Here is a 27,372-nt window from a genome sequence, read left to right as displayed (position 1 = left end):
CTGTAAAAGGTTAGGGGACCTCTTCAATGAGAACGGAGTGATGGACTTCACGAAATTGCATGGCAGCTATGGTGTGCCCCCGGACACCCAATGGCAATACATTGCTCCGAGACACTGGGTCACACAACCTCACGTACGACCACATGCAAGCCACTCATTAACAGTGTTTGAAAAATGGTTGATTACCCGACACACGGATATGAAACTGCTCTCGAACATGTATACATTTCTCACTGCACCACATCTGCAAGCTAAATCCGGCGCGGAGTAGGTGGGAGAATGAATGTGAACGGGAATTCTCGGTCAAGGAGTGGCAGGATGTAATACAAAGAGCCAGGGCGTCCTCATGCAGTACTGCGGGCAAAAAGATGTTCCTCAAAATCGCCCACTACTGGTACTATACTCCAGTGAGGGTTGCAAAGTGGAAGATGGGCAGGAAAAAACAGTGCTGGAGACAATGCGGGCAGCAGGGCACTTTAACACACATTATGGGATTGCCTAAAGATCCAACAGTTTTGGTCAACTGTCCTATCGGACATAGATAATATTTACGATACTGGGCTGCCTAGATTACAAAGCCACATTTTACTGAGCATCCAAACGCCCTAACTTTTCCCCTACGGTCCGGCCGTGGAAGAGCCATCGCCCTGGCCCAGCCAAGCAGACTCTTATCTAGGTGGCGCACAGCCGTCATCCTGACCCATTTGGATTGGCTGCATAAAATGTGGGATCTTGTGGGTATGGAAAGGCTGTCGGCAGGAGCCAAAAAGTACGTTGCAGCGCTTTGATAAAACATGGGGTTCAACCATTAGATTCCTAACGAATGAGTTTGTTGAATTGACATGTCCAGTATACCTACGGGTGTTATGCCTCTCGCTGGAGGTTCACATAGAGGAGTGATCACTTTTACTCAGGAAAGCAGGATACAACCATAGATTTAACGCCCCAGAGGTGGCGTCCCCCATCTTTGGCTGTCGCGCTCCCTTCCTCCCTTGCTCTTCTTTTTCTCTCCGATTTATGTTTTTCTCCTTTACGGTTTCTCTTTTGGTGTTATGAAACAGTCAATCACCCCACCGGCCTACGGATGTAGGTGGTTGCTGTTATCTGTTGAAAATAATAATAAAAAGATTTAAACCATAAAATCAAATAAAACATTGCTGCTCTACTGAAGTCACTTAGAGATTAACTTTTTAGCTGCTCTCTCCATTAGAGCATGATGCCGGAGTATGTTATTTGGAGGAGAATCTGGTTGGGTTGGAGGTTTGTCACCTTCCTTTGGGAGATGTAGTCACCCATTCCGCATCACCTCCGTCATCTCCCTGAAGGATTTCAACGTTTTCCTCCAAATCTGAAAACAGATACCAATGAGTCTTCATCCATCATTCTTTTAGAAGTCTGAGACCAGTGGTTGCTTCACCACTTCTGCAAGGCTTATTCATCGGAGGTAGACTAGGTGCAGTAGGTACCAAGGGTGGGGCAGCTTTAGCTTGCACAGGATGTAACCTTTGAAAAGTGTCCAATTGTTGTATATTCAAAGTGAACCGTGTTGGCACTACTCCTGGATTTATCTATTGTGTCGTCTGTGTAGAAAGTGAAGGGAGGAACAGCTTGGAGTGACAGACAATGGTGTTGCCATAGAGGAGGATTTGTAAACTATACTGTTGTCACCTACAAAATTCTCATTGTCCCTGTCAAGGATTGCCCCATGGATATTAATGGGAATACAGTAGACAATTATGTTTTTTCTTCGGTCCCAAGGACGGCAGTTGGGACAGGACATCGTAGGAACCAAACTTTTGTGCAGTTTTTGCACAGGTTGGAATTCGTACTTCTTGAAATGTTTTACAGAGGTAGCTCCAGTTTGATTTCCTGTGAAGTAGATGGCTGCAGGCTCTATAGATAGCAAGCTTAACTCTGGAACTCTACATGTTTTCGTTGTTGTGCTGTCTTCGTTTAAGTGCTTGATTGAGCACATTACACTGAATCATCCTAGATGAGGGGGCATGTCCCTTAGCAGGAGGGTATTTTTTCTTCATTTCCAAAATGTCCAGTGCCAACTTCCTCTCCCTGTCCTTCAGGGACTTAGATAAAAAAGTTTGACAAATGTCTCAGTGCAAAGCCTTGTGCGCTGAATAAAAGGAGAAAATATATTGCTCCAGGTGATGTCATCCTGAAATGTGTACATTGCCTGTTAAATGTGATTTACTATATTTGTTTTATGCATGATGAAAACCCTAATTGAAGCTTTTTCCTTTTATTAAACTTCAAGCTGGAAAAAAATAAAATCTCACTTTTGTCCCCATTAGACTTGCACTTCCTTCCACTTCGATCCTCCCTGAACTATAATACAAGCAACTCAAGACCGGTTTTACCCAGATTGGGACTTTTAAGTGGGGGTAGTGCGGGTTCGATAGCACATTGAGCAAGGAACCCACATCTGTGCATACTCTTGGCCTCTTAGGGCGTTAAAACCAACACAAAAGGTGATGGGCGGAATGCTTGCAATAAGTCTAACCACTTACTATTGTTCAGGTAGCATGATCACTTTTTATTTTATTTTTTTAGAAAATGCAGGTAGATGTCAGGGTAGGATCCATTGGATGGAGATAAATGCCAGTATGTGACCATAAAGGAAATTTAGCTCACACACAAATATGCCTTATCTGCTGGGCCAACACTCAAACACAGCACAACCTGTCAGTCACCCATCCCCTATTAGTCACCCAGAACTAATAATTGTCAGCTCAGTGAAGTCACAAAGAAGCTATTCCTTTTTTAAATGAAAAAGCAGAACCTATGCATAGATAATTGCATTTTTTATCACCACCGATGGACTGCACTATTCACCTCATTCTGGTGAGTCTTCACATTCTGCACAGTCTTCATGCTGAGGGCCAAGACCACAAGAGGAGGTGGTGGGAGATCCTTCACCACACTGACTAGGTCTGGCTTGAGTGCCACAGCTTCCACCTTACACCAACTTACTGGTTGACTGGAGAGCTCTACGGAAAAAAGGCAAATGAAGGGGTGGCTAGTAAATACAAGGCAACTTAAAGTTAAATATACACAACAGCTATTGCTTATATTTTTTATTATTAATTTAATATTGTTTTTTACTATACAAAATAAATACAATTGACCTGAATCCAAAGACCACAATACTTCATTTTTTAAAAAACATCTGGATTCTTCACTCTATGATTTGGCGATCTAATATTTTTTAAAAGTGTCTGTTGAGCAGAAGAAAACTATTAAGGCATCGTAACGCTGAAGGACGTCTCAGATTTCAAGGTCTACTACTTTGTAACCTCTTCATATGTTGAGCAGCTACAACAGTCAACATTATCTTGGGTAAATTCTTGTTTTATAAATATGGATGGGTAGAATATTTTGACAGGATTTATTTTTAACTTCCTTCACCATATCATAATTGGAACATTTAGTATTATTTGGAACTCGAATGGAAAATTTGAGGGAACACCACACTGGTATGTTTTCTCTTGCAGTTAGATCCACAGGTCTGCAAGACAATTTATAATATCCAAGGTTCAAAAATAAAGTTAAATATATCAAATGTTTTTTTGTTTTTTTTTTTACTTTGCACGCTTCAAAGCTTGTGCAGTACAGTCATGAATTCAGACAAAGGCTATGGATGCGCAGTAGAAAAACATTACATTGAGCATATTAAATATCTGGATAATGAAAGCTCGGGTGGCAGTTTCACTGAAGGAGTAGTATTACCTTTACACACCGATAAATACATCAGTGACTTGCATTATTTTGAAACTAATACAATGTTACTTTATGTGCAGAGTACATTTTGGACCTAGGCCTAGGAGAGTAACAGGTTTTTTTTTTTTTGCCCCATCGTGGTCGCTTTTGCGGACCAAATTTCTCATGTTTTAGTCAGGGCACTTGGATGTGAGCCGCTATAATCTGCTGTGCTCAATAGAGGTTTGGGGTCTAAAGGAAGTAAGAGCACACGGGTAGGTGGCGTTGTGCAGCTCAGGGCCAATATCATTTCTCTCCACAAGTGGCGTGCAGAGATGCATATAATAGCCACCCATGTGTGCCAATGTAAGCTGGCTTCCAGGCTGTCTGCACCCCAAAACGCAGAGCCAATCAGAAGTTTGGCTGTGATCAGTATGCAGATATTTAGATTTGGGGCCCTTTTCAGATGAAGGAGCCCAATTCTCAAAATATGGAGGGTTGGTGAGGAATCTGTGGTTAGAGTATCCACAAAAGAATGTTACTGAAGGCAAGTAACGTGTTCTGATGGATTCTTCAAACTGCAGATTCCTCAACATTTGAACAGCTACCAAAGCAGCGTCACCGTGGTGGTGGTTGTGTGAAGTGGCTCAGGCAAAAAAGGTCCTGCAAGACCGAGGGGACAAAGTGCCTCTCTCGATGGACCTGGCTGCTCAGGCAGTAGAGCTTCATTAACTTATTAAATGACACCCTTCTAGCACCCTGGCAAATATCCAGAATCAGCACTTGCGTGTCCTCTGCTGCCGTTAGGCTAGGTTCGCATTATTGACCACATACATGTAAGCTTCATAATTTTTCGATCTGTCCTACTTTAAGGATTTGGTCCAATAGTATCTAGAATTTTTAAGATCTGTTGCAGGAGGGATCTGGCTGCATGAACTATTGTTCCCTCCATATATCAATCGCTATTATTGTCTGGCTGGGCAATGATAACACCAGGCAGTAAAATTCTGCCTTATGTACCTGTGAAAACAAATAGGTGACAGATTAAGATTTGAGTCCCAATTATAGTGACCTTATATATTGTTGGTTTATTCTCATCTAAATATTGATTGTACAAGCAAAGGGTTTCCTTTGTCTTTAGGGCTACAAAAATAAGCAAACAGTTTATAGGGTAGCGAAATTGTTGGTACTAACATTGTACAGATATTCAAAGGATGTAGATGATATGACATTACAATATTGACAGGGGATTGATATTAAGATACAGTTACAATGTAATGTTGCTAAAGCAATGTTCCTAGAGCTCAGTCTGTAGAGGTGACTGGGGCTATTATAGCATTATTAAATTTAACCAAACACAAGCTAGAGATCAAAAGATACTAATCTTGCTGTTATTTGACCCGTTTATTTGCTTCTTACAAAGGATTACAACTGTTAAACATTTGTACATAGAAAATTATGGCTTGTATTTTTAACTTAACTATTTTAGTTCTCCCCTACAAGACAGTGCAAGTTGTCTGTTTGCAAGAGGCCTACTATGAACTGACAGTGGGATTACATCCCACCGATTGCTTACTACTGGTTGGCTTTGTCAGTTTGATTTACTTCCTTCTTATTACATGGATTGTCATCCTTTTCTTGTGCTGGACTCTTCCCTGGAGCGCAGCCTCTTTGTACTCAGTATGATAGTTTGGAATGGGTCATTTGGATCATTCTACTGCTCACATTTAGGGAACCAATGTCTTCTTTTTCAGTCAAAACTTCGGGAAAGGTTATGCCTTTTCTAGTTCTCTCCCTCATGTGTGCTTCCTCCATCAAATTAACCCTGCACAATAGGAAAATCAAGAAGTCTTATTCCACAGTAGCATGGCGCTTTATCAGCTTGGTATGAGCTGGGAACCACAGAATCACGATAGTATTAGAAAATCAACTAAAAAATAGGGAGTGACAATTCCAACAATTATTTAAATTCTTACGTGGGGTTTTTATTTCTAGCCAGCAGGGTCCTTTGATCTTCCGGCTTAGTAGGAAAAGTTCCAGACTGGAAGTGTTTGTTCCAAAGACGTGTGAAAAAGTCTCTCCACTCAGGTCCTTTGGTAGCGGAGGCAATTCCGCCTGGTGGTAGAGAGAAAAGAATAGCATTAAGTATTCAGAAGTTTTAAAATACAATGCACTATATAAGAACATATATGAGATTTGTTAACAAGTGAGGCAAGTGTTTCACTTGAAGCTCAGTGGCAGACATCAACGAAGCATTATAACCTAGACTCAATTGCACCTTAAGTTTTTGTTTAGTCTGAATGCTCATTTGCGGTGCAATATAGGAATTTACAGTTTGAAACTTTTTCACATCCAGTCTTGTGTATGTTAGACGGCAACAAAATGTTGACATTTCAAACTGCATGATCTCTCGGTTCTTACTCTTATTTGAAGTATCTTTTTGTGCGGACAAAAACAAATGATTCTCTGTTCAATTGCTTAACAAATATCTTAGTGCTTTAAAAGAAGAGTTTAACAAACAAGACAATTGAGATGAAAAAGAGCAAATAAAGTGCTGAACTGATAAAGCAAATGGGACAGTTATATATTCAAATATTTACTAGGAAGAAGTTTAAATCTCAAACATATAGATAGGGTATGCTATGCAGAGTATCAAGCTTAGACACCACCTTGCTGCCAAGGATGGATCTCCCCAAAAAACTTCAAATTACTAGTTCCTCTGGCATCAATAACTCTAGAATGTAATTGACCCATAGGACAAGTTTCAATAACCAGAGAGATTAACCATTTTGAAGTACCAAGACAATAATATAGTTTCCGATAAAAGATTTAGAGGTATGGATTACAGGGCAGGGATTGATAGCTACATTGGAGATCTAAAGCTAGATAAAAGTAATTTATTAATCTCCAGAACAAACCTGTCCAAACACCAAAGAACCCAAATGTGCATAACTCTGAGGTCAAGACATCTATGACAAGTGACAGAAACCACAGAAAATCAGAAGGAGATCCAAAGGTGAACTTACATGAAAAAATAAAAAAGGGGGTGGGAGCAAACTGCCTCACATTCCAGCACTCAGTATGCCCCACTGCATAATTGCAAAATGTGCTGGTATGCAAGGCAGTGAGCTCCCACACTCCTGTTTGAAAGGGCTCCCTTGGGCTACTGAGCTGATTAGCTCTGACTGATGCACCTGCATCCAGTGAGTGGTATAGACCTGAGAAGACTTTGGATAACGTTTCCAGCAGCCCCAAAACGACTTGCTGCTCTCTACTGAGCAAGGAATGAAACCAGAAACACGCGATCTAGAGTTACACAACACAGGCTGCACCAACACGGGTGAATAATTAAGACTACTACTGAAGTGTTATCATGCACATTTACTAGGATTCAATGGGGCACATTGAGCACTGGGATGTGAAGCAGTGTGCTCCCACCCTCCTCCTGTTGGAAAAAAAACTCCTTTGAGTTACTGCACTGACACGCTTGTTTGATGCACCTGCACCCAGTGAAGGGTAGAGACCTGAGAAGACTTTGGGCAACAATTCTAGCACCCCAAAACGACTTGTTCTCTACCAATGAAGAAATTAATCCAGAAATATTAACTACTAATACTGAAGTGTTTTACGTGCACATTACCATGATGCACTGGGGTTGAGTGGTGGGATGCGAGGCAGTGTGTTCCCACCCTTCATCTATTTGACCTTAAATCAAGCTGAAGCAGTGGTAAAGAAATTAATCACACACAGGAAAAGCAGTCTAATGTGCTAGGTGAAGAACAAGATAAAACCCCAAAGTGACCAGACTGTCAAAAGGAACAAAGGGAAACAAAAAAGGACAGCAGACAATGAAAACAAATTAAACAAGTGTACAAAATCAACACCTGATCAAACAAGCTAATATTTAGAAACATGTGTGCCACAAAAGTGTAAGGAAATATTCCATCCAGATGAAAAGGCTATATACAAACAGATGCTCATATTAGTGTTGAAGGGAGTGAGGCAACAATTCCAAAAGTATGAAATGAAAAGAAATCCCACAAAATGAGGATTTACTTCGCAAGATCTGCATAAAGTGTCAAGTGTGGAGCACAATCCTCTTGAGACAAAGCTAAGTCAGAGGAAGGCAGCAAAACATAGCAACCAATCTGATATTTGGAGGAGGGGATATTAAGTTGCCCTGAGTGACTGGAGGTGAAGACTGAAGTATGACCACAAGAAATAATATCTTCTCTCAGAACCTCCCAAAAAATTTGGGTACAAAGATTATAGATGATTGTGCATTGGGTACCCATATCAGAGGTGTAGGTAGGATCATAGTGGAATTTTATACCACTATTCAACTCATCAACACACTTCTATTCTCCATTATTTATCAATGTTGTGTGCCAGCACACAAGCTATGTGCAAAAAGATTTTGTATCATCTTAGGAGAGCTTATTCACAAGTCTGCGATGGGTAATCCAACCAAAAGCTTAACTTGACTTGGTTTAGAACTAAAGTCCTCTACACAGCTTTGTAAAGCTGTGCTGCACTGCCCTTTTAAAATTCGATAGTCCTGTGTGTTTCCCCCATTAGCTCAATTATAGTGCAACTATGGAGGAGGTATTCCTGCTTCACTCTTTTGAGACCTGAGGTCAGATATCTAAGGGGCACCCAAAATGCAACCCTCTTTGTGAGCGGCTACAGCCCTCTCTACCCAGTTAGAGACAGAGTGGTGGTGCAAGAAATTGGTTTATTGGTTGGGGTGGGGGGGGGGTCAGGGTGAAACACATTAGACCCCAAATTAACCTGTGCTTAACCCTTTGGTAGTTTGGCACAAAGCAGTCAGGCTTAACTTAAAGGCAATGTGTAAAGTATTTATCCAGCACATAAACAGAAATAAAGTGAAAACACCACAAGAAAAATCTCACCCCAACTTAAGTTATAAAAGTTCACTCTGTTTTTTTTCCTTTTTGGTCTTATAAAAATAATCAGTAAAACCAGAGGTATGCAATTTCAAATATTTTGGTAAAGGTAGTGCATAAAAGCATAACACGCAAACTGTGGTTATCTAGTCGCGCTGGACTGGGACAAGAGGCTTCACATCGTCCAATGTAAGCTCAGAGAAGGTGCGAGGTCTGTAATGAGAGATCCTGCATCAGGTTGTGTTGCACTGAATCGGGTCAGATGAAGCTGTGCAGCGAGGCTTTGCGTCGATTCCATTGAGGCTGGCAGCTGTGTGGAGATGCTCTGTGGGACTCCATGCCAGTTCTGATGAAGGTTGTAACTGCAGCGATGCTTGCTGCGACTTCATGCCGTATTTGTTGAAGACCGCAGCTGGGCTGGCAAGGCAATTTTTTAGAGTCAAAGATGGGAGGGGCACCACGGGGGGGGGGGGGGTAGTTTGAATTCACAGCACGGTGAGTCCAGGTGCAGGGTTCAAGAGAGTTGGATCCTTTTCGGCCCCCGAGGCGATAGTCAGTAGGCCAGCTAACTAACGCTTGGAATCACTGTTAAAAAGTGCCCTCTTTTGGCATCCTTGCCCCCACTTTTTGCTGAACTGCTGATGTACTTTGACTGAGTGTGCCCTGGGCTCCTGCCAATCAGGTACCCAAAGCCTATGCGCTTTCCCTAGAACTGCATTGAAGACCAAACCCAATTGGCACTCTGGCCACAGGTCAGTTCCTGGTAAATGGTACCACAGGTACCCAGGGCACTGTGACCAGGGAAGGCCTCTAAGCACTGCAGCACTTACTTTGCCACCCTTAGAGGCCCTACACTCACTCACTGCCTTTGCAGGCTGCATATTTTGGTGCAGAACAAAGTGAAGAGTCGACATGGCACACATTCCTCTGTGCCATGCCTAAAACCCACTGCCCTGGCATAGATCAGCCACCTCTCTAGCTGGGTGCACTATACCAGTGGTGAGGGTACAGGTGCATGAGCCCTTTGACCCTGCAGTGTCTAAGCCAATTCTTAGACATTGTAAGTGCAGTAATGCCATTAAGAAAATATGGTGCTGTGAGTTTGTCATTACGAACTCCACAGTACCATAATGGCTGTACTGAAAACTGAATAGTTTGGTATCAAACTTCTCAGCACATTAAACCCACACGGATGCCTGTGTGGGATTTAATGGAACGGGCACACAGGGCATCTTAGAGATGCCCCCAGAAAAACGACCTACCACTAGTGTCCAGGCTGAGTGGCTGCTCGCCAGCTGCCACCACCAGACCTGTTTCTGGACCCCTGGGTGGAGAGGCGGCTGCTCTCGTGGTCCGAAACAATGCACATCCTGGGACCAGGTGCCAAGCCACCTCCCCCAGGATGGGCAGCTTCAAAGGATTGCCGCCTTTGTGAGCGTACCAAGGCCTGTTGCTGCTTTCAGGAACTTGCCCCCTCCCCGGTTCTGACCCCCACTTTGGGCGGGAGAATGAGAGGGAAAAACAAGTAAGGAATAGAGGTGTGCCCACCTTTGCCAACCCCACCCCTCAGGTGGGGGGAGGAGAGGTGAAGAACAACTCTCAGTCCCTGCCATCTTGCAGATGGGGGACCCAGCCAACCAGAGTGAGGCATATGCCACCCTCCCAGTGGAGGGTGGCATAATAGGGGGGGATGTACTCACCCCAGGGAAGGGACTCATTGGTCCCAACCTTTACTTACCTGTAACACCCCTAAATCTAGTATTTAGGGAAACCCCTGAACCTTGCCTCCTCAGACAAACTACAAGGAGGAGGACTGAACAGCCATGCCGAAGCTAAGAAGAGGAAGATGCCCACTGACTTGGCCTCAGCCCTACCGGCCTATCCCCCACCTCGAACCTGTAGAAGCGAAATTCCGGTGTGTCCTGTAGCCAGCAACCTCAAGAACCCCGAGGACCTGCCCTGCCTTCCAAAGAAAGGACTCTGTTGGTGAACACCGAATTTGTTCACCAACAGACTCCAGCCCCAGGAAATCCGAAAGTCTGCACCAGTCACTCACAGCCAGAGTTCCAGTGGCCCTACACCACAAGGTCTCCCCGGCGATCCTGACCTGAGATCCAGTGATCCCTGACAAGCCTCCAACCGGCGCCTGCAGCCTCAATCCAGAAGGTCACCCCCCCCCCCCCCCCCCCAACCGCGACCAGGAGCCGATAAGATCCAACCCTAAAAGACACCCCTGCACCAGACGCCCCAAGGCCTTGGGTGGCCCAACCGACGGTGTCTAGCCAACCCCCAGCATCCCAACTTACCTCTCCAAGTGGTGATGGCACCCAGGAGACCTTCGTACCACAGCCTGCAGTGTGTTTGCAAACCGGAGACTCCCCATTGAAAGTAACAGGGAATCCAATGACAAGCCAGTACCCTGCACCTGGCCGCCCTAGTGCCTGAGAGGGTTACCTTTGGTGCTAGCTTGAACCCCCCTTTGCCCAGAGCTTACGTCCAGAAGCTTTGCTCCCACAACCTTGTGGCCTGCACATGAGCAGCCACCAACCGGAGGCCCCCTATCCCTCATCGGATAACATTGGGCTTCAGCACTCTGCACCCAGCCGCTCTAGTGCCGCTGAGGGTGTAACAAGAGTGCATCCTTGACCTTGGGGGGGGGGACACCCCCCCCCCCCATGTCTCACCCACCCCACGAGTCTAACCCCAGAAACCCAACTCCCACAACAAAGTACTTACCTGTTAACCGATAACACTATTTCCTCCCCATAGGATAACACGGACTGTTTTCTGTGAAAAAGTTTTAAGTGTGTGGAGTTGGAAAATCTATTAAAGTCTCTTTAACACTAACCAAATAACCAAAACGCTTTTACTTACCCATTTACAGGAAAAATGTCCCAGTGCAGTATCCTGGTATGCTACACTGTGTAAGAAAAGTAATCTGTAAAGAAGCTACTTGACATTCTATTGAAAACCCAATACAAAGTATATGTACAATATATCTAAGCATCGCATTACTAGTAATTCTACTGTAATCAAACCAAAGTATACATGCAACTGCAATTCAAACTGTATTATTACTGCAAAGTATAAATCACTTACCTGTGCCAGGCTTGCTTGGTTCTAGGAAATAAAATAACTAAAAATATTTTTATACAAGCAAAATTGGCCTGCGTTCAGTCTTTGAGAGTGGGCAATCATTTGCTGATTGAGTGTGTACAACAAATGCTTAACACTGCCCTCTGATAAAGCCTTACTGCTCGTCCATAATACCACAAATAGAGAGTAAGGTTCGATCTACTTTAACTCTGCCTACCTTTGGGGTTCCAGTGGAACTTGTGGACACTATACCTCACTTTGGTATAGTATATACAGAGCCTTTGGTTGCAACTTCTGTACTACAACGGTGTACCGACGGAGAGAGTGGGGCTCCCTTCCCTGAGTTGTGACCAGGTTGAGGTGGGCTAACTTGTCCTACAAAACTGGATAAGTTCCAGTGATACCGAATCTCACCTAGGATTACTGGTTCTGTATTAGAGTTTATTATTTATTTTTCTTCCCCTTCACTTCACAGCAGCAGCTTTGTTTTTTGGCCCTGAAGAAAGCCAGACATACTTGCTAGATGGCTAATGGCTGAAACAGGTTGACCTCTCTTTTCAATCCAGCAGTTTTATTAGATACTGCGTAGCACTGCATTTTACCCCTGCCAGTCCAGATGAGCTAATTTAGCTCCTTTTCATCCGCAATAGGTAGCTTTAATTCACCTCTCACTCACGTATTGCGCTGCACCCTCATCACTATACTGCTGACATTTGGGATTTTAGCATCCATACTTGCTGTATATATAACAAAAAAACATCCCAGTGCTCCCACCTCTGAGAGGTGGTCGTAGCCCTCAATGGGACTAGGTTCTCCCACTGGGAGGAGAAAGCCCAAATGATGAAGCATGTCACCTATGGTGAGTGAGGGCATTCGTCCTAAAAAAGATCGCTCCCAGATTAGGTTTTGCTGGAGAGACAGTTTTACCTCCTTTTCTTTGCTAGTTTCAAGCTTTGACAGACCCGAGAAGTTCATTGTGTTTTGATAGTATATACAGAGCCAGCTTCCTACAATCACTCTCATGGTTCTGGGTTCAAAATGCAGATCAGTCCTCCTTACTCAAACAGCAGGGTAGTAGTCCTTGCAGCAGAACAGCACAGCAGTCCTGAGTCTTACACAGATCCAGAGGTATACTGAAGAGTGGGGTCTGAGGGTCCACAATTTATCCTTGGAGCTTGCTTTGAATTAGGAAGAGTTTCTAGAGGGTTCCACCCCTGGAGGTGCATGGAATTTGAGGCCTCCCTGCCCTGGCCCCAGCATGTCTTGGAACACAAAAGACTAGGGTCACACCCTTTGTGAGTGTGTTCAGGCAGAGTCTTTGTGATGTGCAAGTGTGGTAGGTGACTGCTCCAACCCCATTTCAAGTCAAATATGGCCCATCACGCCAGCAGCTATTCCCCCTTTGGCTTGCTGTCTGGGAACAATACACAAAGAACTGCCAGCTACAACTAGTCGTGTGACGCAGGACACAGACACGAAAAGGTTAAGACCAGAATATGTCAACTTTATAAAACGAGCATTTTCAGAATTGTGAATTAAAATCCAACTTTAACATTAACGAGGGTTTTAAATTACAATTGTTTAGACAAACTCTACATTCATACTTGCTGCCAACTGAAAGTTATCACTTATTCTATTTAATAAGGTGACCCAATGTTAGCTTACAGCAGAGGTAGGCTTTGCAGTAGTAAAAAAACGAGTTTAAGAGTTTTTCACTATCAGGACATGTAAAAGGTAGCTTTTTAAACAAACTAAACTGCCCCTTGAGCTATGGGATGATATTTATTAAACAGGAAGGTTTAGGCCTGGTAAAAGGCTTATTTTGCCAGGTGAAAATGGCAGTTTAAACTGTACACAGGCTACAATGGAAGGCCTGAGACATGTTTAAAGGGCTAATTAAGTAGTTGGCACAATGAGTGCTGCCAGCCCACTAGAAGCATTACATTTTTTGGCCCCGGGTACATGTAGTGCCACTTTCCTAGGGACTTACAAATAAATTAAAGGTGCCAACTGGGCGTAAGCCAATTTTACTATGTTTTAGGGAGAGACCACAAACACTTAAGCACTGCAAAGAAGTGGCATAGAGTCATAAGGCCAGCAAAAATTAAGTCTGCAAAAAAGGAGGACTGAAGGCCAAAAGTGGGTGGAAAACCAGGCCAAGGATGTCCGGTTCAACAGGTTGCAATGTGTATTCTAACCTGTGCCTCTGTGCAGTATCGTCTACCAGTTTCCACAATGCAATGTTATGGTCAGTCTCCAATACTGGGGCCCTACGCCTCAATGTCTTGGACATGCGTGAACAATGGTGTCCATGAGGTGGGGAGAGAGAGGGACAGTGCTGCACAAGATGGTGGTAGCTATTGGGCAGAGTGGGTGCTTCCCATCCTGTAAATTTCTGTTCATGACCAAAACACCACCCCAACCCCTGCACAAATGAGCTGTTGCACAGCTGCTTGGAAGTAGAGATCTGATCCTCTCCAACAACTAAGGTCAAGCTGAGTGGAAAGATGTGCACTGGATACCAAATCTAGCCAGTTGCCCAGAAACACCTACAACATCTAGGTTTAGGGGTTGATGGTGTGCCTTCAGAAACTGAAGGGTGAGGCTGCTATATCTACGACTACACATCTGACCTATGGGTTACCTATATTTACCACCATTACAGCACAGACTTTAGGAGAAATATGGACTTTGCCCCTGGTCCTTCTGAAAGTCTGGCAAAGGTCGCTCTCATTCCACTAATGTTCCTAGAAGCAGCAGTTCCTAACAAGTTACCCGTTTAAGCTCTAGTCAAGAACTCTGTACTAAAGACAGAAGGCAACTGACCACTAGACCTTTCCAATGCATATTGTGAGCAAGCACGAGGAGTGGCTTACCCCCGGCCAAAACAAGACGATCTCAAACAGGACTGTCCATTGCAGACATATAGGACCCACCATTGCAGAAATGCAGGGCCCCACCCACTCGTCATCATTAGCTTTACCAAACCTGTGAACATGTACTTGTGTTTGTTTTATGTTCGTTTACACCAATGAAAAGAAATGCTAACAACAATATATGTATCCATTAACGTATCTATCGTCAAATATGAATGTTGTTTCCTATTTGTTTAAAGCTTCCTATGACATTGTATTAACCATAAACTTTAAATGGCGGATTTTAGAAGAATGAAGCTAGTATTGTCTATATGAATGATAACTTCCCTTCAAGGACGACCTGTGCTTTAGTGAGGGAAGATCCTTACACCTGGCATATCAGGTACGTTTTTGCTGGGAACATGTTTCTATCACATGCCTCCACAAAGAGAAGGGAAGCGCTGGAATGGACTCCACATGAAGAGCCCAGGCAACAGAGGTAAAGTGAAAGTTTCTCCAGGAGTACTATGGTGGAGAAAGGCTAACCACCAAACCAGGTAATTGGCTGAAACACGAGTGCAGATCAAACTGAAATTATGGGTAAAAGTCCAACGATGTTAGTTTATTTGTTGCTTGCTTTCATTGCTTATAACTGAAGAATTGTCAAAACTGATCAATATTGTGAGCATGGTAGGAGACAAGAAAATAAATAAGAGAAAAATGGTTGGACAATAGGACTGGGAGGAGTCCAGAAGGAAAAATAAGCAAGAGTGTGATCCCAAGTTATAGAGCAAAAGGCCTGCAGAAAAAGAGCGGTTACTGTGAAGGTAGGCAGGAGTGCCAAAACCCGAAGCATAGAAGGATGAACGGAAGCGAGACCCGCGGATCTAGCTATCCAGAAGTACTGAATGCTCATCGAACAAGAGGGGAACTTTGGGTGTGAGTGCGTGAAGAGACTTCTCAACAACCCCCCCCACCCTCCACCCACCAACTAGACGCATGACCACTTAGAAGAAATAACTGAACGCATCGCTTTCCCGCTTTCAATTTCCTCCTCTACCTCCCTTGGAAAGATGGGCTCTACGCACAAGGCTTGCAGACCCTTTTACCAGAGTGTGAATGGACTTTAAGGAATTGTGGTGGGGAATGGCCAGTCTAAACATAGCACACCCCCACCAAAAGACTTCTGTCCACACTATGTTCAAACAATATGGTAAATGCACGTGCAAAGACTTAAAGTCATTGAGTCTCGATAATAAGGATAGAAAAGTCCTTTCCAGAGCATGGTACCTTTGACAGAGGCTAATCTGCAGAAGATGCTGAAGGACCCCAAGAATAAAATAGATACCAAAAACAGACATTAGGCAGCATACAAGCGAAAGCATGAATGCCACATCCAAAGTATAAAAGATACTCAGTAGTTTGAATACCAAATTAGCTACTTTAGGGACAGGGTTAGAGCTTGTGTTCCACCGGTTCTCTACCTATTGCCTCGGATCAGTGAGCTGCAAAAGAACAGAGCAATGATATGGGTGAGTTTGTTGGACATACCTCGCCATACAAGCAGATTGTAGCGCAGCTGGAGTTGCACCTGCATATGTAGACTTACAGACTGCCAGCATCTGGATAACAAAGAGGTTATTCGTAAGGAAGCACTACGATGCGGTCAGCTGGCAGTGCAACGATTAGGTCAGAGGCAGATTTCACTACTGTGAATCTGTCTAGAACTCTCAAAACGTTCTTCCCAAGCATGTTTCTTGAAACCTTGAGGAACACCACAGAGTGGCTGTCTAAACATCCTACTTCTAGCCACTCAAACCATGCTGATAATGAGTATACTTCTTCAGCCCTTCTCCCTTTAAGGAACTACCTAGCAGTTGGGAGTAGAGCTGTGGTTCAAGAACATTGGGCCCAGTCTTAGTTAATGAGCATAAATAAACAATTCCAACATTCAAGTGAATGCAACTCAATTTCAAGAAAAATTACAGAGTATATTTGAAGTGTATAGACCCAACTGAACAGACATAAACAAATTGCTGTGATGGATAGTCATGGCACTTTCTCCACCAGTCTCTCACCTCTCTTGGCACGGACAGAGGACCCTGAGAATGTGTTAAAAATCAGTGAAGGATATGTTGTTGAATGCGACCGAAGAGATAAGTCCAGTAACAACTGACTGAACTAAAATTGGCACCTGCAAGCAGAATAATTGTGAGTCACCACCTGATTTAGAACTGCTGAAGGGTGTGTTTGAAAGGTAATTGGGCACATTCCATCTGACAAAGAGGAGCCAGGAAACTGTGGGTGTTGCTTTAATGGAGCAAATGTTACCAGATGTTAATCAATTCTCCACTATATGTATTGGCTGGCGGGCTTAAAAGTTAAAGTTAGTGACTGTCATGAGCCACAGAGAAAGAATGCGGACTCAAAATGAAGTTAAAATTGCTGAACAACCAGCAGGTGATTAAAGGAGTAGGACGGGGCATGTCACAAGTTTGTGGGTGGGGGGAGCAGAGGAAGTCAGGGAGCCGGGAGAATCAGAAGGGCAAATGTGAGGGGCTGCGTAGCTGCCAGGAGTTTGTTTTACATGAGGTCATCTGGGGCACTGGAAGCGAGATTGTCCTGCTTGCAGTGAGCCAGGATCTCTGGATCAACCTGGTTACCAAGAAAACATTCAATGCCCCAGTGGAACAGTTTTAGGACAGCACCAGAAGTTTCCACTTTGAAATGAATACCTTAATACCGGAAGACTGCAGTATCAATGGTGAACAAATCCCTTGCTTTATTTATAAAGGCGCAAGACTCTTGGCTATCAAAACTACTGAATTCCCTTTTCCCAATCTGAGACTTGTCCGTAGACAGCCAATGTTCCGAATAAAAAAAATAATAACCCACATTGCAGATCCTGTGTCCATTTCTGTAGGACCTATTAATAAACATTCATGTCCCCTGATTTAATTCTATTGTTTTCACAGATAAAGTCGAAAGGTACACGTCTACCCATAGAATAAGTTACCCAGAATATCTCAAAATCCACTAAAACCGGAGGTGGAGGAAGGCATCCACCCTCTAATAGCAGACTTGATTAAGCAAAGGGTTCTGGTACATAAAGTCAGCAGATTTAACACCCAGAATCTCTCAATACACAAGGTGGGAGAAGGTAATGTGTATAGGTTTGAACAGGACCTTAGGGTTACTAATAATTTAGTTATCAAAAGCTTCCCTTTGGACCCCAACCAAGCCAACATTCTTTCCTGCATTCCTGCTAACATCCAATGTTTCACCATGATTGATCTTTGCCCGGTCTTTTCCATTTCAATCCATGTGGAGAGCCAGTATCTCTTCTTGTTCACATTACAAGGGTTTCAGATTTTATGGACCCAACTCCTACAAGAATTTACAGAGACTCCCTCAATCTTTGACTAACCCCTAAAGAAGGATCTGCAAATGTTGGCCTTCCCCTGGAAGTCTACTCTAATTCAGTGTTCAAGATGTATTGCAGGCATCTGTTACACTAGATGAGTAGAAGGAAGACTAGATGTATCTGTTCGGCAAAATGGCCAAGAAAGGGAAGAAGACTTCAAAGAAAAAATTACAGTTTTGCCTTCTCAGAGATCGATGTCTATCATAAGATTTCTGCCAGCAACTGTCATCTGTCCTGAAAGAGAGTTGAAGCCATTTTAGTTGCCCTGTCCTGTTTCCCAGGTATGTACTTATTGGGAATAGCAGGGTACAGTAGACAAATTATTCTGGGTTATGCTGAAATGGCCAAGCCTTTACACGCATCCCCCTGAACCCTTGCACAAGTCCAGTGAAGCCAAAAAAGCATTTGCAAAGATAAAGCAGGCAATGACTTCAGCAGCTGCAGTAGCGCTCCCAGATTATGCAAAACATTTTACTTTTTAGTGTTAATGATGTAATGAGTTTGCACTTGAGGTATTGGTACAAAGTCATGGGCTTCAGACAAGACCCATAGCCTACAATTCTATGTTGGCTCAATCAACACTGATTCCACCACGTTTACAGCTTGGTCAGCTGCAGTAATTTTTATTGAAGCCCCCTCAAAATATTGTGCCAAGTTACCCACTAACTGTTGAAATGCCACTCTGTGGTTGCACTTCTACTTACTACAAAACGTAAGCATATGTCGAAAACACTGGGGTCTCAAAATGAAATCATACTGTTCTCTGCCTCTTATTACTTAGGTTCTCTGTCCTGATGAACCCTGCTTCTTTGATGCCTACTAATAAGATGGAAAACCAAAACTACATTTTTTTTAAAAGCATAGGTTACTAAGCCTTGTAGTGACCTAACAAACGAGCCCCTAAATGAATGTGAATTTACTTATTTTGTGGATGGTTCAGGTCTCAGAAACGAATAAGGTACTGTAGTTACTCAGTTTGCACTGTAAGGCATGTGGTGGAGAGTTGTAACCTGTTCAAAGTGAAATGAGCCCAGGTTTTAGAGTACATTGCTCTCTCCAGGGCTTGCATTTTAGCCAAAGAAAAGCCTGTTACTGTATAATACACAAACCTAAAGTAAGCGTTTAGAGTGACTTGTGACTTTGGGCTCCTTTGGATTCCCGACGTCAGCAGGGACTTCCATGAAAAATAGGCAGCCTTTTCAAAATCTTAAATGCTTTGCAATTACCAGACAAGGTGGTTGTAGTAAAATGTGCAGCCCACAAACACTCACGGTGTGGTCTCAAAATTCAATGCTTTAGCAGACTGCTGCTATACATGCAGACTTGTCTAAGACTGCCAATGCAGCCATTTATGTTGTGAAAACTGATCTATTTTCTATACCATTGCTAAATGATTTGTCTCAATTGCAGGAGCAAGCCTCCCTAAATAAAAATCATGCAACAATGTAAATAAGACCCTGAGTGGGTGTGGGGAAACAGCGAGCACTGGGTGTGTGATCACATCGAAATTTCACTTCCCAAAACTCGCCAGGTTGTATCATGGGGCAGCCCATATTAGTAGACATGGTGTGATGTGCTGCTGCAACCCATTTGTACGGATCCATCCTTTCCTCTCTAGCACAAAGTTACTGTCAACCAGGTGCCAGCTGCATGTCCTTCAATGCTAGAAAAGGGTTAAGACCACCCCTTCCCCTTGGGACCCATTCTTCTTCATCCATGTTCATTTTATACAACTATCTAAATGAGCAAATTACTCATGTACTTATTAAATGTGCATGTTCTCAGGATGGGTGGAAACGTACCCCCGTGCCTGCGCAGATGCAGTCACTGTTGCTAAGCAAATAGACTAACTTTATTGCTAGGTTTGAAATACCAAGCCAGATTACCAGAGACCAAGGAACATACTTCATGTCTGCAGTACTACTGGCAGTTTTGTACAGTACTACAAATAGATCAGCTCTTCCATGGTTTTAAGTATCAATGTAGGAGATAACTAATCTGATCAGATCAATCAGTTTTAATGACACTTGCAAGCAGCTTTTTCACCTTGGGCCTAAACTGAAACTGGCACCCCCCTTTTATTTCCCAGGCTTTGAAAAGTTCAACAATCCCTATAATTGTAACATGGCCAACACTTCCCTTAGCACACACAAACCCAGAACAGTAAGAGCAAGAAGAAATTACACAAGATACAAAGAGCCCTGACTAGCGTCAAAAAAGAATCTGGGCACGGCTGGGCAGACAGGGATGTTTATTCCCATTGGGTATGAAGCTCTTTGATACATCTGTGACTGGCATAATTTTGAGGCAAATACAATGTTACTTTATGTTCATAGTATATTTTGGACCTAGGCTTAGGAGATTGGCAACACACTCTCATTGTCCCCATCATAGTTGCTTTTAAGAGCCAGATTTCTCATGTTTTAGTCGGGGCACTTGGATGTGAGCCGCTCTAATCTGCTGTGCTCAATAGAAATTTGGGGTCTAAAGGAATAAGAGCACATCGGTAGGTGGCGTCATTTGAGATGCCGTCAGTGATGTCATTGACCATTTCATGAGTGATTTAATGTGAGGTCATGAGTAGTGCATTGTGGGGGGTGAGTTATAGTTAGCTCACTAACTAGAACAGCTGAATTTCTTTGGTTTTGTACGAGTGAAATGTCAGCCTAACTATAACGTCCCTGTAATCTGTGGTTTTTTCACTGAATTTAAAGTTTTTTTAAAATCCATTTCCTATCTTTAATGTCCAAGTAACCTTTGTTTGTTTTCCCCGTGAAATTATGATTTTTTTTTTTTAAGTAGCACTTGTGTTTACAGAGTGGTGGAGAAAGGAGGCAAAGCCTTTGACTAGCTCTCGGAAATCCCGCTGTGTAGGACACACAGGAGGTACCAGGGGGGCTTCTTGCCCCCCCCCCCCCCTCCCGAGGTCTCTCAGGAGTAAAGTAGACTTCATCACCCAATCCCACGTTTGCAGAGTGGTGGAGAAAGGAAGGGGGGGGGGGGGTCTCCGAAGAACTCTTCGCAATCCTGCTGTGTGGGACTTACTGGAGGTAACTACCCCTTCTGTTACCTCCAGAAAGTCCCACGCAGTGGGATTTGCTCAGAGGTTTTTGGTGGCCACCCACCTTTCTCCACCACTCTGGAAATTTCCATCAGAGCAGCTGAACCCCCCATTAGGACCTAGTTTCTATACGGAGAGGGAGCCCAGGATCAGCAGGCGGTCAGCTTTGTTGCGGTGCCAGCAGATGCAGGGAAGTGACTCCTTCACTTCAAGGGAGATTCCTTCAGGTGTCTGATGTCCACAGGCCTTGGATGGTTCTTATATGGAGCACAGGCGCAGCAGACAAGCAGGGCGACGAGACCAGGAGCAGCAGGGTCTTCCCAGTTGCAGTCTTGATGCCCAGAGCAAAGTCCAGAGTGCCCAGACAGTCGAAGAAATTAATCTTGTCCCACAACAAATCTAGGGACCCACTCTCAGGCAAGCCCTTACGTACACTAAGGAAAGGGTTCGGACAATTCAGTTTTCCCTCCCACGGGAGGGGTCAAAGAGTGGGGAGGATACTCCCATGTCCTTCGCCCAATTTTGCACCAGAGCAGGAGCCAAGGGCTCCCTGTGCTTGTTTGAACTGGACTGTGCCAGGAGGGCACCACATGTGCCCCTCAAGCAGACTGAGTGGCGCTGGCAAGCGCTCCCACCAGGCCCCAAAGCACTAAACCCTGTCTGGGAGGTGGTCACACCTCCTTGTGACAGGATACCTATTGTTCTGCCTTTCCATGCTTGAACTTGGCTCAGCAGCTGGAGGCCAGAATCGTGTCTCTGGTTGGCAGCAGCCATGTTGTGCTTTCTGGGTCTAGAAGACTCGTACTAAGAGCACGGAGGGCCTCCTGGAGGAGCTTTACAGTGCATGGAATCATACTTCTCATACAGTTTACGGTGTTAGGGTATGATTCAAACATATTTGATACCAAACATGACCGGGTTCGTTACAGCCAGTTTAGAGATGGTCATTGCGTAATGATGCGTGGCCACTATGTATCGTAATGGCTGATGCACTTACAACCTTAAGACTCCTTAGGTTGTAGGGGTGTCCTGTTCATGCAGGGGCATCCTCACACTCAGAACCAAGCACCCTGCCCTCAGTCTTATAGGTTTTAAGTGCAGTGGCATTAGATCTACGAAACCTATATCTTTCGTAAGTGGTGCTGGCACCAGCGTACAAGGCTGCAATGGCAGGCCTGCAGTTACAGTTTGTGTGGTCTCACTTGGATGGCATAATACATGCTTCAGCCCATGGGGGACCCCTGGGGTACCTATCCCCTGGGTACCTCAGTGCCATATACTAGGGACTTATAAGGGTACACCAGTATCCAATCTTGGAAGTACCAAAGTACTTACCATAACCAATTTAGGGGAGAAGCACAAAGACTGGGGTCCTGGTTAGCAAGATCCCAGTCAGGCTATTCAGAAACAGCATAGCACAAGGAACAAATTGGGGGTAACCATAAAGGCAGATCCTACTTTCCCACACACCCTGATACACACAATATTAGAATGCCTAAACATTAGGGCTTACTGGGAATGGGTGAGGCCCAGAACATCGTAGCTTTTGTACTAGGACATGAGGCTTCCACCCCAACTGGGCATTTGGGGGCGAACAAACCTAGACAGTTATGCCTTTATGTTCTGCAACTTTGTCATGATGGTGGCCCATAGGGATATCCTGAAATACTAGAGGGGGCATTCTGCCTAATATAAGGAAGTGGGAGGAGGGCATGCACTGATGTATGGGGCAGAAAAACGAAATGGTTACTTACCAGTAGGAGTAGTTTTGCAGCTTGAAGAGTTTTGTGGATTCACATGCAGTGCATCATTCCGCCATCTAGTGGTTCGTTCCGGAATGGTCTGTTTTTTGTGTGTATTTTGTTCTTGTTTTATTCACTGTTGTACCACCATTTGGTGTCAGGTACGTCCTCTGTATTAAGTCAGACGGCATCCTGGAGGTCAACATGCATGGTGGCCATCTTCAGATTCTTTGTTTTATGTGGTTTAATCCTTGTGATGGTCCTTATTTATAATTCTTAACGTTGTACTTTGCTTCCCCACCGGTTTGTGTTCCTTCTAGGGGGAAGGCTGGGTGGGTCGCATGTGAATCCAGAAAACTCTTCAAGCTGCAAAACTACCTCTACTGGTAAGTAACCATTTCGTTTTGCAGCGTGAATCCTTTTCAGGATTCACATGCTGTGCATCAGATTATGTAGCGGTTTCTCCCGTGTTTGGGAGGCTGTGGTGAGAGGAAGACTCATACAGGTGTTGAAGCACCCTTTGTCCAATTTGAGCTTCCTTATTTATTTGGATATCCACACAATGCTTTGTAAATGTGTGTGGTGATACCCATGTTGCTGCTGCGCAGATTGCATCGATGGGAACATTTGCCATGAAAGCCAGTGTTGCTCTTTCTTCCTAGTGGAGTGAGCTGTTGGTTGCATTGTTAGTTCTTTTTTGGCATTGGTATACTTAGTTGTATAGCTTGTACTATCCATCTTGCAATGGTTGCTTTAGTGACAGCTGATCCTTTGTTGGTATGTGAGTAAGCCACAAACAACTTTTGTTTTTCTTGTTCTGTTTTTTGTAGATAGTATAGTAGAGCTCTCCTTACATCCAGGGTGTGGAGGCTTTTTTCTCCATGGTTCTGGACGGCAGTTTGAGGTGTCCAAATTCTATGTATTCAGGCGCCAGGCTGCTAGTTGTAGCGTTGCTGGTTCTGAGTGAGAGATTTGGCCCTGTTGCATTAGCAGCAGGTTTTTGTCTGCTTTGATCCTGATCATCTCTCCACTGGAGAGTTCCAGGAGAGTTGAGTACCATGTCTGTCTTGACCAACGGAGGGGCAATGAGAATCATATTTGTTCCTGGTTCGCTTGCTTTTTGTAGTACTCTTTGCATCAGGGGAATTGGTGGAAAGGCGTAGACAATTGTCTGAGACCAATTGATTGAAAGCGCATTTCCCTTTGACAGGTGGTGTGGAAACCTGGATGCAAAGTTCCGGCACTTCTTGTTCTGCATTGTTGAAAAGAGATCCAACACTGGCGTTCCCCAGATGTTGAACAGGTATTGTACTAATGTATTTTGTATTTGTATTTGTATGTCGATTTGTAGAGCGCGATTGCTGCCCGGGGGCGTCCAAGCGCTAAGAAACCAACAGAACAAGAGGAGGTAGCCCGGTGTTATTGGGCAGCAGTGAAGAGGAATGTTTTTAGCTGTTTCCTGAATGAGGTGAGATTGGAATTTTTCCTTAGGTGGGGGGGTAGGGTGTTCCATAGCTTGGAAGCGTTGTAGGTGAAAGTCCTACCGCCAGTTCTGGACTTTTTTATTTTGGGAATTGTGGCCGTGAAGGTCTGGTTGGATCGCAAATTCCTAGTGGGGAGGTAGTGTGACACTAGGTTGCGAGTGATGAGAGGACCCGTTTTCCAGAACGCCTGGTGCGCAATGCATAAGGCTTTGAATTGTATTCTTTGGGGAATGGGTAGCCAATGCAGTTTTTTCAGTCCATTTTTGACTGATTGACGTCGAGGGATCTGAAGCAAAGTGCGCGCGGCACAGTTCTGCACCGTCTGTAATCTCCGTATCGTGTACTCAGGGGCGGCGAGGTAGAGGGCGTTGTTATAATCCAGTCGTGACTGGATAAGGCCCTGAATGGCTACTTGTTTTGCCTCCATCGGTAGAAGATGGAGTACCTTCCTTAGCACTCTGAGGAGGCCGAAGCAGGTGGCTGCCAGTTTAGTGGATTGGGTGCCGAAGGACAGAGATCTGTCTAGCCACACCCCAAGGCTCTTGATGCTGTCCTTTGGGGCCGGAGGGGTGCCCAGGCAGGGTGGCCATAGAGTGCTGAGGGAGTTAGGGTTGGCAGGGCCCAGGAGCATAAGCTCTGTCTTGTCTCCATTCATTTTTAATGAGGAGGAGGACATCCAGTCCTTGACTTCCTCTAGGCATTTCCTCAGCCCTCCTTTTGAGGTCTGGTTAACTTCCTGTGCCAGTGAGACCACTAGCTGAGTGTCGTCAGCATATGAAATGATCTTAATTCCATACTGACGAACAACTTCAGCCAGTGGCCTCATATATATGTTGAAGAGCGCCGGGCTCAATGAGGAGCCCTGCGGGACTCCACATTTTGATGGTCTGCTGGTAGAGGAGGAAGTTCCATCAAATACCCGAAAGGATCTGTCCTGTAAGAAGGATTCAAACCAAGACAAGGCTTTGTCCTTTATGCCGATGTTTGCCATGCGGTCCAGCAGAGTGTCATGGCTGACCGTATCGAAAGCCGCGCTTAAGTCAAGGAGGATCACTGCCACTGATCCTCCCTGGTCCAGGATGTTTCTGGATTCCTCGGTGACCATGAGGAGCGCGGTTTCGGTGCCATGTCTTGGTCTGAAGCCCGTTTGAGTAGGATCAAGAAGCTGGTGGTTTTCGAGATATTTGATCAACTGGCTGTTGATGTGTCTCTCTAGGATTTTACCAAGCCAGGGAAGGAGAGAGATTGGCCGGTAGTTACTGAGGTTCGAGGGATCCAAAGTGGGCTTCTTTAATAGTGCTCGGACCATGGCTTGTTTCCATTGTGGCGGGACTACGCCAGTAATAATGGAGGAGTTAAGGAGGTCCATGATGACGGGCAGGGTGATAGCCGAGGCTGACATAATGATGTCTGGCGGGGCTGGGTCCCCCGGAGACCCGGATTTGACTTTTTTTTGCCAAGGACTCAAGAGTCGAGAGGTTAAGAAGAGCAAAGTGGTCCAAGGTGGGGGTGGAGTTCAGGTCAGAATGGCTTGCGATAGAGGGGGTGCTGGGAGGAGCAGGGAATGATTCATAAATGGTAGTAATTTTTTGCAGGAAAAAATCTGCCATGTTGTTGCAGTGTTCTGCGGTCTTAGACTCATCTAGACTGGGTGGTAATTTGGTGAGGCTTTTCACGATGCGGAAAATTTCCCTGGGTTTAGATTTCGCCAGGATAATTTTGTTGGCGAAATAGGCTGTTTTGCTGGCCTTGATTTGTTCTTTATATATTTTGAGTAGTTTTTGGTATTGGATTTTGTTTTCTGGCAGAGAGTCCAGGCGCCATTTCCTTTCTGCTTGTCTACACTGACGTTTTGTAGTTCTGAGGGATTCAGAGTACCATGGAACTGATTTGTGGCAGCGTTTTGTGGTGGTTTTCCGTTTAGGTAGGGAAAGGTCGAGTGACTTGGTGATCCATTCCTCATAAGAAAGGTTTGCGAGGCATGGGTCCTCATTAAGCGGGGGGGTGTTACTGGACAGTTTTTTGGTCCATGTCTCGATAGGGAGGCGGGACCACGGTCTAGCTATTCTTATAGTGGGTTTGGTGGCTGGGGGTCTAGTGGTGTGCCATAGAAATGTCTGCTTTAGCTTCCATTCGTGTGAGCAACTGTTTTGTCTGCTTAGCCGGTGTGCTGTGACATGGTCTACCCCGGTAGATATACTGTTTGCAAATTGATTTGCTGTGGTACTGCCCATTGCCAGATTTCTTGCGCAAGTCTGCTCAGGGGAAAGGATTTCATTCCACCCGGTTTGTTCAGATAAAACATTGTCGTTGTGTTGTCTGTTTGTATTAGGATGGTTTTTCCCCTGAATCTGTTTCTGGAATGCTTCGAGTGCCAGAAGAACAGTTTATTTCTAAAAAGTTGATGTGTTTTATGGAGTCTTCTTCACTCCATCGCCCATTTATCTGTAGTTGGTTCAGATGTGCTCCCCAACCATTGAGGGATGCATCCGTGGTGATTGTCACAGATGGAGTTGTGTTCTTGAAAGGTCTCCCCTGTGCTATGTTGTTGGATTCCCACCATTGTGTCGGTTTGTATCCTTTGTGTAACCACCACTAGATCTTCCTAACTCCCTGTGGCTTGTGACCAGCTGTTGGCGATCCATTATTGGAATGGTCGCATGTGTAGGAGAGCGTGAGGGATGAGTGGGATGCCTGAGGCCATCATGCCCATAAGTTTCATTACCTTCCTCACTTTCAGAGACTGTCCCTTCTGGTAGAGGGCTGTTTGTTTGTAGATAGCTTGTATCCGGTTATGTGTGGGATAAGCCCTTGTGTTCTTTGTATTTAGTCTTGACCCCAGAAAGGTTTTCACTTTCTGGGTTTGTTGATTGTTTGTGGGTTGAGAAAACTAGGCTTTGTAGTGTTTAGATTGTCTTCTGAACCTGATTGTGGTAGATTTGTTTTGTGCGTCCCCTTATTAGCCAATCGTCCAGATAGGGGTATACATGGATATTTTCCTTTCGTAGGTAGGCGGCTACAGCGGCCAGACACTTTGTGAACACCCATGGAGCTGATTTTATTCCGAACGGGAGTACCTTGAATTGGTAGTG

The 27,372-nt window shown here is 44.5% G+C and overlaps 1 protein-coding gene across 1 annotated transcript in view; it reads right to left on the bottom strand.

Annotated features, from left to right (window-relative positions):
- POLA1 (DNA polymerase alpha 1, catalytic subunit) overlaps window positions 1-27,372 on the bottom strand; it is a 2,011,520-nt gene that overhangs the window by 1,751,228 nt on the left and 232,920 nt on the right. The window contains exons 14-15 of the mRNA XM_085622423.1: window positions 5,688-5,826; window positions 2,848-3,002 (exon numbers count right to left, since the gene is read on the bottom strand). Of these exons, the coding sequence (XP_085478549.1) occupies window positions 2,848-3,002; window positions 5,688-5,826 (294 nt within the window). The remainder of the gene's footprint in view (window positions 1-2,847; window positions 3,003-5,687; window positions 5,827-27,372) is intronic.

Source organism: Triturus cristatus, chromosome 8 (genome assembly GCF_964204655.1).
Source record: "Triturus cristatus chromosome 8, aTriCri1.1, whole genome shotgun sequence".
Lineage (NCBI taxonomy): Eukaryota > Metazoa > Chordata > Amphibia > Caudata > Salamandridae > Triturus > Triturus cristatus.
This window is presented reverse-complemented; position numbering and strand designations above follow the sequence as displayed.